The 15,981-nt window shown below is 35.3% G+C and overlaps 1 protein-coding gene across 25 annotated transcripts in view; it reads left to right on the top strand.

The window, feature by feature from the left end:
• mbl (splicing regulator muscleblind) overlaps positions 1-15,981 on the top strand; it is a 222,622-nt gene that overhangs the window by 184,904 nt on the left and 21,737 nt on the right. For 6 of the 25 annotated variants that reach the window (XM_089261253.1, XM_089261265.1, XM_089261255.1 and 3 more), the window contains 5 exons: positions 2,471-2,641; positions 4,319-4,501; positions 6,651-6,884; positions 13,092-13,382; positions 15,919-15,960. In XM_089261253.1, the coding sequence (XP_089117379.1) occupies positions 2,471-2,641; positions 4,319-4,501; positions 6,651-6,884; positions 13,092-13,382; positions 15,919-15,960 (921 nt within the window). The remainder of the gene's footprint in view (positions 1-2,470; positions 2,642-4,318; positions 4,502-6,650; positions 6,885-13,091; positions 13,383-15,918; positions 15,961-15,981) is intronic. The other 19 variants (XM_089261275.1, XM_089261276.1, XM_089261273.1 and 16 more) reach the window with 10 other exon arrangements.

Here is a 15,981-nt window from a genome sequence, read left to right as displayed (position 1 = left end):
TTGTAAATCGTAATGCCAACGGCGCTATAATAGACCAAAGCAAATCCGTTGGACTATCAAAATGCATTTTATTCAGTGCACACAAATTGGATTAAATTTATTTTGTGAAACAATAAAAAATTGCTTTTAAAATCCATTTATACCCAGCACGGACAAAGGGTTAGGGTGGGACGTGTAAGGCGTGAGCTGGGAAGGTTAATGTTGAAAGAGAGAGAGAGAGAGAGAGAGAGAGAGAGAGAGAGAGAGAGAGAGAGAGAGAGAGAGAGAGAGAGAGAGAGAGAGAGAGAGAGAGAGAGAGAGAGAGAGAGAGAGAGAGAGAGAAAGAGATAGAGATAGAGAGAGAGAGCGGGAGAGAAGGATTATTCAAATATAATTTAATTTAAGTTTATATAATTTTCTTTCCATCGGAAACTGAAAGAATTTTTATGGGAAAATTAGAATATAAACAATATTTATAGTACTTATCAATTTCATTTATATATATCTAATCGATATCATTGAATCACCCACTGTTCTACAGGGTATCTGCCAGTCGATCGATTGTCAATCGACTGTTTTTGCTACATATTTTTTTATGCATTCGCCCAGCATTTGTCAAGCTGAATTGGCATTGAGAAATATGCAAACAAATATTTGTGCAAGTATTTTTGCAATTCGTGTTATTTGCCAAATAACATCAACAGTGAATAAAATTTTGTATATATGTGTGCGTGTGTGTGTGTGTGTGCACGGAGTGAACAATTTTTTTGAACAACAATTATATGCAAGTTAGCGGCTGGGAGAGAGTTTTCTCGCTCTCTCTCTCTCTCCCTCTCCGTTCCTCACTGTGTTTTATTTTGTTCACGCCATAAATCTTGCAGAGCTTTCATTGCGTCATAAATTGTGAATGCCAACAAAAAGAAGAGGGAACAAAAAATACAAAATAAAAGTGAAAATTGTGAACTACGTGCTCCTGTTTCGAGCCCAGGCAAACAATCAATTTATGCATACATATAAATATTTTGCATGCTTTTCGCTTCCTTTTTACTCTCCTTTTTTTGCGGACAAAGGACTCGGCCATGGGCGTAGGCGGGGGCGGGAGCAGCTCCACTTCGCCTGGGCATGTGTAAATATTTGTTAACTTCATTTGCTCTGAATTAAATATAATTTACATGCATATTTGTTTGACAGTCTGCGCACCCAATTCGCCACACACACACGCACACACACACACGAACACTCGCTGAAATTGTATTAAATCTTTTTTCTACATGCCACGTCGCATGCAGCCGACTGCCCTGGGGCATTAGCCCGAACTCATTATAATTATTGTTGACATTTAGGCCACCACTCAAAAAAGTACAGAAAAACAAAAACAAAAAAGAGAGAACACAGAAAAAAAACAACGTATGCAAAGGCACTTGATGATTCGGCGGCTTAATCCGTGGCCATAATTACACCTGCTAATGATGCGAAATTACTTTTTATCGATTTAATATGAGGTTTGTTTGGCTTTTTTACATTTTTACTGTTGTTCGTTCTTTTTTTTTTTTCGTGTGTGCAGCTTGATTGCATATCTGCAGCAGTCAACATTTTCACATTACGTGCAGTTAATTGTTTTTCTGTCTCCCTTTTCCCTTTTTGAGTGAGTGAATTTTCATATTCGGAATTATGACATGACAGCACGACAGCAATGCGTCATTTTGACTGCATTGAATCAATCAGATTTCCGCTATGGATCAAACATATGTCTAAAAGGTTTGATTGTATTTGTGGGGCACTGATATTTTATACAATGTTATTAAAATATTAGCGGAAAATCAAAGTTTCTTTTTATTCAGATAATTATGTATTTATGCATACAAAAGATGTTTGCTTATTATTAATAAATAAAAATATAATTTATATATTTATAATATTTATATTTAAATATATTAATAATATAATTTATATATTTTTAATATTTATATTTCAATATATTTCTAATATAAATATTTAAATATAATTTTTATTTTTAATACGTTCGATTTATTAGAAGCAGACCTCTAATTTATTATACCTATATGGGCCACCAGGCTTCTGCTGCTATTCTTTTATGTCTACTTTTATGTCTACTTTGTATGTTAGCTCTGAAATAAATTAACCTTAAGAGATCAAAGCTTTATCGTGATTTAATAAATTACATTGAAAATACACTTGAATGCATCATTAAGGTAAGCCCTTCGACTGGCAATTCATGCGAACGTTATTCAACACTGTTGCGCATAATTTATGCGCGCCAACATAAATTTAGGTTAGAAAGTGAAGCGTGAAGCATTCGCATTATTGACGTCACGACTAAAGTAAAACTGAGCAACGAAAATAATATTGTTTTATGAGAAATTTCATGAACTATTTATAAACTTTTTATATCATATTTGTATTATAAGTAAACAATTTTTAAACATTTTAGAAACATGAAATCTAAACAGAAATTCCCAACTATTTCCAGGGTCGTTGTAATCGTGACAAACCGCCGTGCAAATACTTTCATCCACCACAGCATCTGAAGGATCAGCTGTTGATAAACGGACGCAATCATCTGGCACTCAAGAATGCACTGATGCAACAAATGGGCATGGCGCCCGGCCAGCAGGTCATATCGGGCCAAGTGCCAGCCGTGGTAAGTACACGCCCACTGTCCGCTGCCCGAAAAGCCGCATAATACTTTAATTGAATATCCTAAGCGCTGGCAAACTGTGACCCCGCGCACCAGCGACAGGCGACTAACAAATTTGTGCTATATGAATATTTATAAGCGGATATCCCACTTCAATTTCCACTTGCCCGCGCCCTGCTGCATGACTTTGAATAACACCGAATCGTGTCCGTCGCCCCTGTCCGAAAATGTTGAATGCGCCAAAATGAGTAGCACCCGAAGTGAGGGCGGTAGAGAGGGCGAGATGAAGAGACAGAACATATAATATACTTATAGAAGAAATTCGAGTCAGTTTTTGCCCGGTTCGTCCGGGCGCATGCATTATTCATGCCAATGGGGCAGCAGCAGAGGAAGCAGCAGGGCTCGCCACTTTTTCTCTTTTACGCCGCAATATTCTAACAAATCGAAATTTAATTCTCAAATTATTTTCAAACATGGCTGCTTTTTCCTTTTGCTTCTTGAAATGGCCTCCTAAATGCCAGCGACCATTAGCCGCAAACGCCGTTCGTTGTTCGACATTGAAATTAGTGCTGAAAAATGCATGAGGCTTCATTAACGTGCCGGAGCAATAGGTGGGCGGGTGCTACAAAACTTAAGTGGACTAAACGCTTAGCTGTCATAAGACACACTGCGATAGCTCCGCCTGACACGAAATCTCATTTCAAATTCAGCAACACTTGCTGTAAATCGTAAGCATGCGTGGGAATGATGTGGGATTGAGGTGGAAATATTAAATTAAATTGGCATTAAATTTGAAGAAGGGGAGAGAGTCGGAAAGTTGTAGTAAAGAAAAACTTTTTAGGATTTTAGTTAACAAAGGAAATGCATGTGATTCATAGCTTTGAGTTATAAATGCTTAAGGGCAATATAGTAATTGGTAATGTTAAAGTATTGGCCATGAAACTAAGTCTCATTACTAAATTTCATATGAAAGCTCATAATCGAATGAAATATATTTCAATTTCAATTTCTTTGATAACTTCTACCTAGTATTTTGACGATATTTAAAAGTCTTTCCATTTTCATTTGTACATTAATCCTCTGATTATTCTTACCAAGCACAGCAGTTGTCGCTAGTTTTAAACTTCTTTGAATTAAAGCTTTGATTAAATCATCTTGAATCAAGTCAATATTTGATCCAGAAATACTCAATCTTAATCTTAATCTTTGATATGAGCTAAGCTCAATCTAATTCTAAAGCTACAGCACAAGCAAGAGAAGAATCTTTAATCAACAAAGTAAATAATAAAATTTGAGGTTCATCTTAATATTATAGTAAACAGATAAAGACAGTGAGAGAGCAAGAGAAAGAGAAAGGATGAAGATTACGATTACATAAATAGAAGAAGCATTATTCTTACAATAAAAGTGTATTATTTCATATTAAATCAACTCATTAAACATAAAAGCCTCTAGCACTTTCTAGGATTAGAACTTCCTTTCAGGAGTAGATTAAATACTGCTGAAAGCTTTTTATAAGGTTCCAATTGCATTCATGGCAGGCCATAATGGACTCCCTAAGACGTTGTTTTGAGTGATTAACAGCTGATTGATTGATTGATTGATTGATAGTTAGATAGGCCATTGACATGATGTATCAAATATGTGATTCTCTTATGTTTTTCTATTTTTTGTGCACAGGCCGCAAATCCCTACTTGACTGGCATACCAGCCAATACATACAGTCCTTACTATGCAACCGGACACCTAGTGCCTACTTTGCTGGGACCCGATCCGACGGCCGTCGCCTCACAGCTGGGCCCGGTGGTGCCACAGACCGTGCAAGTGGCCCAACAGAAAATTCCACGCTCCGACAGATTAGAGGTGAGTGACAGTTGTTGCCTTCTATCAATTTGTATTCATTGACTATTGACTGCAATAGAGGCCAATGATATGAAGCATTTATATGTGAATTGTGCTTTAATTTACGCTTACGTTTATCGTTTACGTTTATCGTTTATCGTTTTATCGTATTAATTTCGTACACACAATGACAAACAAAACGCCAAGAGAAACGATTTTCTTTGGACTTGTTTTCATTATAGTTTTTATTCGCATGCCAATTTGTTGAGTTCTTTATTTACTTATCATTTATTATTCTTACAATTATTATTATGTATTTCTTCTTATAAGACCTAATATTTGTAACTATGTATCAAAGATATTGCAACTAAAAACAATGTACAGTGTTTTAAGTTCTCTTCAGTTCTGCCAAAATGAAAATGATAATTATATGAAATTATAACGAAACAATAATCATTAACAATTCGTTGATAATAAAAATTGATTTGATCTCGTTGACACACATTCGTATTTGAAGACTTGAACTTTTGTCTAACAAAAAAGAAGATCGTTCTACTTATTCTTATGTCTGATGTAATACTTTTCATTTTGATTTTGACATATATGATATATCTATATACGCTATATAGTACCATGTCTATTTTGTTTTGGTTTCGGTAATATTTCTCTCAGGTGCCGGAAGTGTGGCACAGTTTTTGGTTATATTAAGCGTCAAAGAAGAGAAGCGCTTAAGACAAGCAGCTGCTACCCTGCCAAGCTTACGACAAGCGCTTTCAAAACATATATTTTCTTCCCAGTGCATATGTATATAAAGCAAGAAAAACCAACCAACAATAAAATATATAAATTTACAATTCTGTGCACAAATCCTTTTACCAATAATACATCATTTTTGTTTCCTATTCCTAGCTGGCATAAGTTTTTGAATAGCTAAAATTTTATTTGTTTAAAATATGAGTAAATCCATTTAATTTATTTCTGATCTTTTCAAACTCAGTTAGCTAGATATAGAAAATTTATTCATTACTTTATTTGAAACATATATTAATTTTTTATAGCTAGACTTTATGTTAACTGCAATGTAAGTTAACATTGTTTTAAAATTAACATATTCCTAGACTTTTCTTAGCCCGTTGATTAGGCTAGCTTTAGAATATATACATGGTTCTATTTTGTTTCTCATCCGATAGCAAATGTTAAAGTTAAAGAGTTCCATAGATGAATTAGTTTATTATTCCATACCTTTCCCATTAGGATGATCTACTTCAGTTCTGTTTATCGATCCTCTACAGGTTGTAGCTTTTAATGTGTTTACTCCTAATCCCTGCATTTGCCTTGTTTGTTTTTTACTTTCGATTTTTGTGTTCCTCTGTTGTTCTCAAGTGCAAAACTGACAAAAACCAAACTAATCGGCTCGCTCTAAAATAACCAAGTATGGTGCGGACTTAACTGAAATGAAAGTTAGTCCACGCCAAATCTGCTGTCCAATCTCCAAAATTGGGCTAAAACAAAAATACCCTAGCATATATACTATGTGTATGTATCGATCTATATACTTAACATATATACTACATGCATATGGAAGCATGCGCAGCAAAACCAATTACAACAACAACAAGAAATCGGCTCTAACACCCAAAAAGAATCAAATGAAAATGCATTGAAAGTTGTTGCGTTTCGCCTACTTAACTTTACTTTTCAAGTAAACAACAACAAAAACAACAATTTACAAACTGAACAGTTACTGAATATCCTTCCATTATTTCCAATACACACACACACCACACACACCACACTACACCACACACACACAATATATGCAAAATATAAACAACAACACTTCGCCTTTTGTACACACACACACACACACGTCAACACTCTGAACCACAACTGCTGCCACTTTTGCTATTGCTGCCCGCCAACAACAACCAACAACCAACAACCAACAACAACAACCAACTACTACAACAAACAATCTGCAATCCGCAAACTGCAATCAACTGTGCAACCAACACAACAACAACAACAACAACAAACAACATGAACCACCTGAACAACAACAACAACTATCCAAAATACAACGCCGTATCCAAAACAAAAACAACAAAATCCAAAATCCAAAAAAAAAAAAAACAAAAAAACAAAACAAATCCTAAAAATGTGTTTCCAGGTCTGTCGCGAATTCTTGCGCGGCGCCTGCAAACGGGCCGAGTCGGAATGCCGGTTCGCGCATCCGCAGGAGAGCGTCGCGCGGCACGACGATGGTTCCATAACGGTTTGCATGGACGCCGTGAAGGGCAGATGCGCACGTGACCCCTGCCGCTACTTTCATCCCCCCCTGCACCTACAGGCACAATTAAAAGCGGCCCAAACACGCGCCACCGCTGTCGCTGCTGCAGCTGCGGTATGGCTATTTCTATATTTACTTTTTATACTTTCTCTTTCTTTACAACAAATTACAATAGTAATACAAAGAAAAAATCCTAATCGCCCAGCCCAGCCCAGCCCAGCCCACAAGCCAATCCTCCAGCTAACCAACAGCCTAACCCCATACCATTGCTGTCTCTCTCACACAGACACACTCAGAGCGTGAGAGTGATAGAGAGACAGCAAAATGTTTTTTTTGCATTTTCTTTATGAGTCGCAAAATTTATTTATTTTTTTTTTTTTATATTTTCTTATTTTTGCGCCAGCTGCTCCAGTTTCTGCTATTAATTTCAGCTTATTCAAGTAAATTTTTCTTGGAAAACTTATTAATTTTCGTCACTTTGTTGCTTAATAGAGCAATCCATAATATTTTGTGTTTCACTTCAACAAAGATAAACCAAACGAAACACTTTTACTACCCGCACTAAGAAACTTTCACACAACACAAAGTATGCAAACAATTTTTTGTACTCTTTTATCTCCTAGAACTATATATATCTATATAAATATATACCAAATATAGACAAAATAGTTGTAGAATTTAAGTTTTCATGGAAAATTTGCTTTGAATAGAGACTGCGAAACTCTGATGCTGTTAAACAGCTGTTAGCCCAATGTTAACTGCATGCCATAGCCATATATACCCATTAGCCCTAGTGTTTATTGAGAGCAAAATTCGATGAAAACCTAATGCTGCATGTAAACGATTTAATTAACTTTATGCAAACCTAAGCACAACAGCAAATAAATAACTGCAAATTTACACACAAACACACGCACCCACACACAGACACAGCCACAGAGATATGGGGAAAAAAGAGCAAACAAGCAGATAAATAAATATAATATAAATTATGATATTTGATTTAGCCCACACTCGGAATTGAAATTGGAAAAATTATTGCGTGTGTAATTTGCAGTTGTAATTCAAATTTAATCAAGTGCATAAATTTCATAATACAGAGTTTAATGCTTAATTAAAAACTCATTTGGGCGGTGTTAAATTCGGTTTGCCCTAACTTTCAGTTTAAAATAATTGCAAAGTTTTGCCATCAACAGAATTTGTGCATTAAGTTTCGGCAACTATTCAAATGAAAAGTTTCGAGTTTAGCATCATGCTTCAAGTGGGTTGAAGTACAGAGGATGCTAAATCAATTTTTAACTTAGATATACACTCGGCCGTTTAGTAGGCATTTAAGCGCACATTTACGTAAGATGTTCAATAAATAAATAAATGAAATGCAACAAAAGAGCGGCAAAAATTACATTTTAAACAATTTGACTTTACGCAAGAAAATAATAGCACACACGCACAACACTAAACATTGTTTGTGTGTGTGTGCCAAGCTCATAATCCCGCAAGCACACACAGACAAAGAGAGAGGTAGAGAGAGAGAGAGTGAGACAGCAACTGACAGGGATTGGCATTCAACAACATGGAAAATATGTTGAAGCTGCACATAAAACACGCCATAAATGTTGATTTTCGTTGGGGAAAATTAACATTTATTACAACGCGTTAAAACTTTGAGCACGCAGCAGTCAGCCAGCCAAAACACACACACACACACACACAGGCACACGTGGGCGCACGTTCGTGATTGCCCAACTCACACATGTGCTGCTCTCTCCCTCTCTCTCTCTGTGTGTTTGCTCTGGTCCTGCCTCGTCCATGGGGTCCTGCCTATGCGCCGCACTTAATTCGCGACTTAATTGCTTTTGGCTGAAAATTTATTTGACGCTGCGCAACAGCAACAACAACAACAACATAAATGTCGTGTCTCTAGCCGGGCTCCTTCTGCTGGCTGTTCGGCCCCCACTGCGTCCACATTGTCAGCTCCAAACATGACACACATAATTGCAGCATAATATCGCATAAAGTGAAAAATTGTTGCAGCATTTTAGGCGTAATTCAATCGAGCCCCAGACCAGGCACGACAAACGTGATTATTGTATCAAATTGTCCTTTGAAATTGCATCAACACGCACACACACACACACACAGAGGCCTTGTTGCCAGCTCGTTTTATCTCAGTCTCTGTCTCTTTCACTCCCATACGCATTTAAGCAGAGCAGCGCATAATTTTATTTATGGGCGCAGGCTTAATATGATTATGAGCTTCAGCCAAAAAGAATTTATATATATGTATAAGAGAATATATATGTGTGTGTGTGTGTGTGTTTGGGGTATCTGCTGTTGCACCTGCTCTGAACGTTTTAAATGCATATAAAAATGCCAATTTTGGTAATTATTATTAAATGGCTCGTTAAATATGGCCCTGGTCGTGCTTATAGCCTGTAGCTAATTAATTATATATTAGCAATTAGTTTCATAAATATACGAGTGTATATTATTAGATATATTATATATACATATATATACATCTCTCATCATATACCCCTTAGATTATAATTCTCATACTCTCTATCGTTGTCTCTTTCTTATTTTCTTTTATAAATCTTGCTTAGATACTGCAACAAAATCTATCCAAATTCATACTCAAATACTCAAAATTTTCGAAATTTCTTAAACTGTTTCTGTTGCTCGTATCGGAGCTCCTCATAAAAACTAACCGATTATCTCGTCGATGCAGCGCTGCTCTAAATTATCTATAAAATAAAATACTTTTTCCTCCATATTCATCAAGTTACATTATAATCTATATACAAAAAGAAACTCCCTAGATTTATATGTATAATTCCCCGCCCCAGCTAGCTGTAACTCATAATGGTCTACATGCTACTTAAAATATTAAAATATATATATACATTTTAAGCTTTTATTTGTTTCCCTCTTTTTGTGTGTCTACCCGTACCCGTACCCCTCTTTAGAAACTCTGCCTAGACTATCTAAATGTACTCAAATCATATATAATTCTATGTATATATAAACCAAATGTATTGGGGTTATTGATGCATGTTGCCGGCACTTGAGTGGAAAATAATTCAAATATATTTAATCGTAAAACCAAAACGAGATCATTTTTCATTTCCACTCGAGTCCGCTCAGTCCTCAACTTTAATGTGCAGAACCCCAAACCCAAGCTCAAGAAAAATAACTTATTTTATGCCTTACTATATACTCGTATTTATACCTAAATCTTTTATTAAATGTTGTTACTTTACACACACACACACACAAACATAGCAACAACATGAACATCGAATACATAATGAAAACTGAAACACGCATTACGCATACGCCCCGCGAGCCCAAACTGCCCCAGCCACAAGAATATATACATATGTATATGTAGATGTATATTTTTGTACATTTTATTTGGTTGCGTTAAGCAAAATGTTATTTATTAATATTATTTAATCTGTTTTTATTTACATTTTAAGTATTTTTACTGTCCCTGTACCCTGAACATGCATATGACCCCAATAAAAGCGGACAGCAAAACAAAAACAACAACAACAACTTCGCCTGCTCCGCATAACAACGCAAAAAAATTAGCCGTATATTTCAAGAGGCCCGGGGCATGCCCGAAATATGTCAACTGTCGAATCAAAGCTACAGTTCGAACAGTGCTCCGCATCCTGCCTGTGCTGCCTGCTGCCAGTGTCCTGCAGTGAGCCAACCCCAAACTATAATCCTCATGTAAGCGTGACACGGGAACAGCAGCTATAACAAAAAAAAAGTATGTAGCTGCCAGCAGGCTGCAGGACATGACCCGCTGTGAGGCTTCATTTGTGCTGCCCTCTCTTCTTCTTGTTCTTCTTCTCTTTTTTTGTCTGTCCTGACCAAAAATGTAAATGTCAACCTGTGCCTGGCTGCTGGCAGGACGCACTGAACGACGACACGGATTAGTCGGCAGGATAACGTTTGAACCGGAAAATTAACTAAAAGCAGAGATTTCCATGCCAATGAATTGTCCAGCTGCAATGCTGCCCGCCTGCCAGCCTGCCTGCCTATCGAGCATATGTGGGGTATATTGGTTACGAGAGCGAGTTGGCAGTGAGATATAATATGATATATATGTTAAAGAGATTGTTTCAGCTGTAGAGTTGAGATCTAGAATCCAGAATTAATTTACAATTAATAATTTAATAATTAATTTGCCTTATAAATTTGCAATTAAGGGGTTGTTATATTACAGGGTAGCTAAGCCTAGTTTCAATTATGTAGAATAATGAGAAAATAGAGTGGAAGCAATCATAAAGCTATACGAAAGCCTCTACACATTTAAATTAAAATTAAAAAATTATGTTGGAATAGAAAAGAAAGTTGTTTAAATAGAAGTTATAGAACTTCCATAAAAAAAATCTATAATTAATAAAAAATATGAAAAAAAAATCTGATATGATCGCGAATATTCAACAGCATTCACTTTGATCTTATATAAAGTATGGTCAACAACGATGCTTGAAGAGCATTCACTATGCGCTTTAGTCTGTCTGTCTTCACTTTTTTCTTCAGCACATTCGCTTTTGACCTCAAAAAACAACAATATATATACACACGGCAAACACGGCACTCACACAGACACACACACAGATATCACACTCATAGGCCAGACCACATATCGCCTTGCCCAAGCGAATTAATCCATTTATAGCATTCATTGGCGGTGACATAAAACAGTTCTCGGCAAAGGCAGCTGAAAAAGCGAGTGGCACAACCTGAGCTACGTATGCCTAGCAAAAAATACTAAAAAAAAAAAAGAATAGAAAAAAAACACACACACACTCTCGGAAAACATGCTCCAAACCAACAACAACAGCAACAACAAGAAATTCGTGAAAACCTCTGCCGCTGCGAGTCCATTTAAATGCAAATTTTTTTGCACTTTTCGTGTCGAGCAGCAGTCGAGTGTGTGTGTGCTAGCCCCAAAAAGCATGTTAACTTGCGTTATGTTTTATACATTTTGCTGTGTGTTTTGTTTATTAGGCACTAGGACTAAAAAAAATAAAAACCCAAACGCGCACCCAAATGTTGTCGAGCTGCTGTGTAAATGACGGTGTTAAGCGAATTAACTCTGAGATCTCTAGGGGCTTCACTCTACAACAAATTTCTACCACATTTCGTTTATTTCTCTGCTTTAGTTTCCTTAGTATTTATTTATGGTTTTTAGTTGAGAATCAGTTAAAGCAGCAGCAGCAGCAACGATACATCGGTAGGTATATCGGCATTAGGTAATTTTGGATACTCTTCCAGCGCGTCTCAATGCGAATGTGTGTGTGTTTGTACTCAAATCAATTTTTGTTAGCAAACAATTCATAATGGAATTATAACAAACCTTTATCAAAATATATATTGGCTTACAGCGAAATGATTTTGTTGCAATTGATTCTATATATATTTATTTATTTTTAAGGTAACTCTTAAGCTCATATAACTAGGTATTTATAAATGTATTCACAATATCACCAAGTGCTCTGGGTTTCTTCAACAAAAACAATTAAAGCTTTTGCTGCTGGCTTATGCAGGCTCTAACATCAAAAATTATATTTATAAATGATTATAACGATATGCTTCTGAGCTTTTTATTAACTCTGCTTAATTAACAAAATGGATTTATATATATATTTATTATTGAAAAATGTTTCAACAATTAGTTCCTTTTCCATATTTAATTTAAGAATTTTCTTTAAATTGGAAAATTTCTGATTTTGAATTGAAATTTAAGTTAGCCTCAACTATATTCTACTATATATTTCTGAAAACAAAGATTCTATTTGATTTTATTGTTTTTTTCTTTTTAACTATAATTTTTACTTATCAACAAAAAAACACTCGTACTCTTCTACTATTATGTATTTCATCTGTTCGCCTGTGCCACACACTGTAATTGCTTCTACGATGGATGGTATCTCTACACACACACACACACTCATACATACACATGCACAATGCCAAAATAAAATAAACAAATAAAATATTCGTTGAAACTATTCAAAAAATGCAAAAACAAAAAATAAATACAAAAAAAAAATGAAATAATTGTGCATATTTATTAAAAATGCCAACACCAATGCTGCTTGAATAATTCAAATGGAATTTATTCATATTTAATGAGCGCATAATTTAAATGCTTGATCAAAATTTTATTCTATATTCAATTTTTTTAAATTGATTTTTGGCATAATTATGTTGATTATAATTTGAAATATATGCACTTCAATTGACACACACACATACACACACACACTCGCACACACACACACTCACGCAACACAGAGCTCACCTCTTACGGCACACCAACAACTAAATCAACATCAGCAACAACTGCAGAACCACCTCCACAACAGCAACAATAGCAACAGCAACAACAACAACAACAACACCATCCACACGGCCGGCGGCGTCGCTGCTGGCGCAACAACAACAACACCAACAGCAACAACAACAACAAACAACGCTGCCGCTGCCGCTGCTGCTGCCGCCGCCGCCGCTGCCGCCGCTGTTATGGGTCATCACACACTGGAAGTGGGCAAGAAGCGGTCAGCGGATCCTGAAATGTTTCCACTGGTATTTTGTTTAATTTCTTTCACAACTCTCTGTTCTTTTCCTTTATATATTGTTTCTGTTTCCGTTTCTGTTTCTATTTCTGTTTCCGTTTCCGTTTCTGTTTCTCATTCTGTTGCCTTGCGTTCCATTTCTGATTTCTGATTTTAATTACTGTTACTGTTTAATTTCCTGCGTGTTTTTTTATTTAATTGATTTAGTTAAGTGTACTTTGTTTCCTATCGCATGATTTTAAGCTGCGAGTGCGCGCTACAAAAATATATACATACCTAGGGCAGCTCTAAAGAGCTAAGCTGAAAAAAAGAGTGCCAATTGAAATAGTTGCTTGGCTTTTAATTCATGTCATAAATATTTACATAAATATTTAGTGACAATTCATAAAAAAAAAAAAAATAATTTTTTAAATGAATAAAATAAAATATTCAGATAATAAAGATCTCTTATTTTTAATTTAGTAAATATTAGGAATAAAATTAGAAGAAAAGCTGATCCACTTCAAGCTCATTACAACTATGAATTTTAATTATAAATTCATCAATTGATTAGATAGCAATTAAAAGTCTTATATATCAAACTCTTAAATTGACAGGCCAATGAAACGGTCTAAGAAAATCTACTACTTCAAACTTTGCAGCAATTCTTATTAAAATTTCATAGGCAACTTGTAGCAAAACATTTTTTTTAATGTCCGAAATGCAATCATAAATAAAAAATAAATAAAAGACATGTATTAAAGTATTGCTCAATGATTTAATTCATATATATTGTAGTTAAGAAATGCAACTAATAGACGCAAGAAAACATAATCAAGAGCTCTCTAAAATTTTTTTTTTTTTTTTTTTTTTTTTTTTTTTTGAAGAACAAAAATTGATTAGGGCCTTGTGACTAAGCTGTGAAGGTTGTTTATTAATTTTTCTAATATTCATTTAAATTTAAAAATATTTGTTTAATATGTTTAAATGCTTAAAATATCATATACATTATATAGTATAATTTCCTTATTTTTTTAAACAATCCAAAAGTATTACACAAAATTGAGCATAGTAAAATTTGAGTGCAACAGAATTTGCAACTTCCTAGCGCTGCCACTGCAATAAAGCAAGCACTCAAGTGAACTTTTCAGCTATTAACTCACCCACTCATCAACACACACTCATTCATTCACCCACTCACTCACTCACTCACTCATTCACTCATTTATTCACTTATTTAGTCGCAAATTTCACATGCCTTATGAAGAGCCATCAATTAGCGTTTACAAGCAGCAAGTCAGTCAAGTCTTTCAGTCAGTTAGTCGGCGAGCATTTAATTTGCAGAACTAAGTAATTATCAGGCATATCAAAAGAGCAAACACGCACACACTCACACACACACATACACTTTGATGGAGACAAATGCATATGGCTAATCAATTTATCAATACAGATAGATGCATGTGTTGCCTTGTTGAGCTGCTAGCGACAGCTTCAGCTTGCAATCAGCGTTGCGTGCCACATGTGGCATCAATTAGGGGTTGTCTATGATAAATCACAATCACACACACGCACACACACACACACACACACACACACACACACACACACACACACCCATACATCTGCACAGTTACAGACTACCTGGGCAAGTGTTAATTAAAATGGTTTAACTGTTAATTGACCCAGCCCACGCCCACGCCCACGCCCAGGCCAGCCTCCCCCAACAACTCAGTCGCATTTGCCTGCATGACGAACTGTTTGGCTAGGCGCTGATTCGATTGGTTCGACAGCTCTTCCGCTCTTTATTTACAGCTGCAGCTACATAGCAGCCGCAGCCGTCGAGCTTAATTGTTTAAGTGCCTAAGTGCTTTTCCAGGTTAATTAGCTTTACATGCGAACAACTTTGCTTGGCTTTTGCGCATTTTGCTAAAAAAAAAAATCAAAAGTAACTTAAAACTTAAGTCTTGGCCTAATTGTATGTATTTTGTATGTATCATGTATGTATTATATTATTTAGGTTAATTTATCACACATTCACATCACGCTAGACTACGTATTTACTTACATATATGCATATATGTATGTATATATTTAACTTATCGCTAATATCTATTGATGAACATTTTTGTATTTTGTATATTTATGCTGAATATATTCACTAATTTCATTTGTGTTCTCTCTCTTCTTCGTTTGTTTTTTCGATTCGACTTTCCTTTGTTTTCTGTGTCTCGCTCTCTCTATGTTAATTGTTGCCAACAATTCAAAACAAAAACAAAAATCAAAAACAATCAATTGACAACAACAACAAACAACAACTGCAACTACAACAAAAATGTCTGCTAACCCAAATCAAAACAAAAAATCAAATTCAACCAACTACAAATGCATCAATCAACAATGCGAATCATTCAAATCAATCATTCAAAATGAACAAATAAAATCAATTACTAATACCGAATTGCGTTCATAATGGATAAATATCATCACAACTATTCTATATACAACAATAATAATAATAACAACAATAATAATAATGATCATAAATGTGCACAATTGCCAAAAAGATGGATGTTAAAACGGTTGGTTCATTTTACTATGAAAACTTCGTAAGTACTCCAAAGCCAATA

Source organism: Drosophila navojoa, chromosome 5, assembly GCF_054131105.1.
Source record: "Drosophila navojoa isolate 15081-1374.11 chromosome 5, UAZ_NAV_1.0, whole genome shotgun sequence".
Classification (NCBI taxonomy): domain Eukaryota; kingdom Metazoa; phylum Arthropoda; class Insecta; order Diptera; family Drosophilidae; genus Drosophila; species Drosophila navojoa.
Note: the sequence above shows the minus strand (reverse complement) of the source record. Positions and strands in the feature narration are given on the sequence as shown.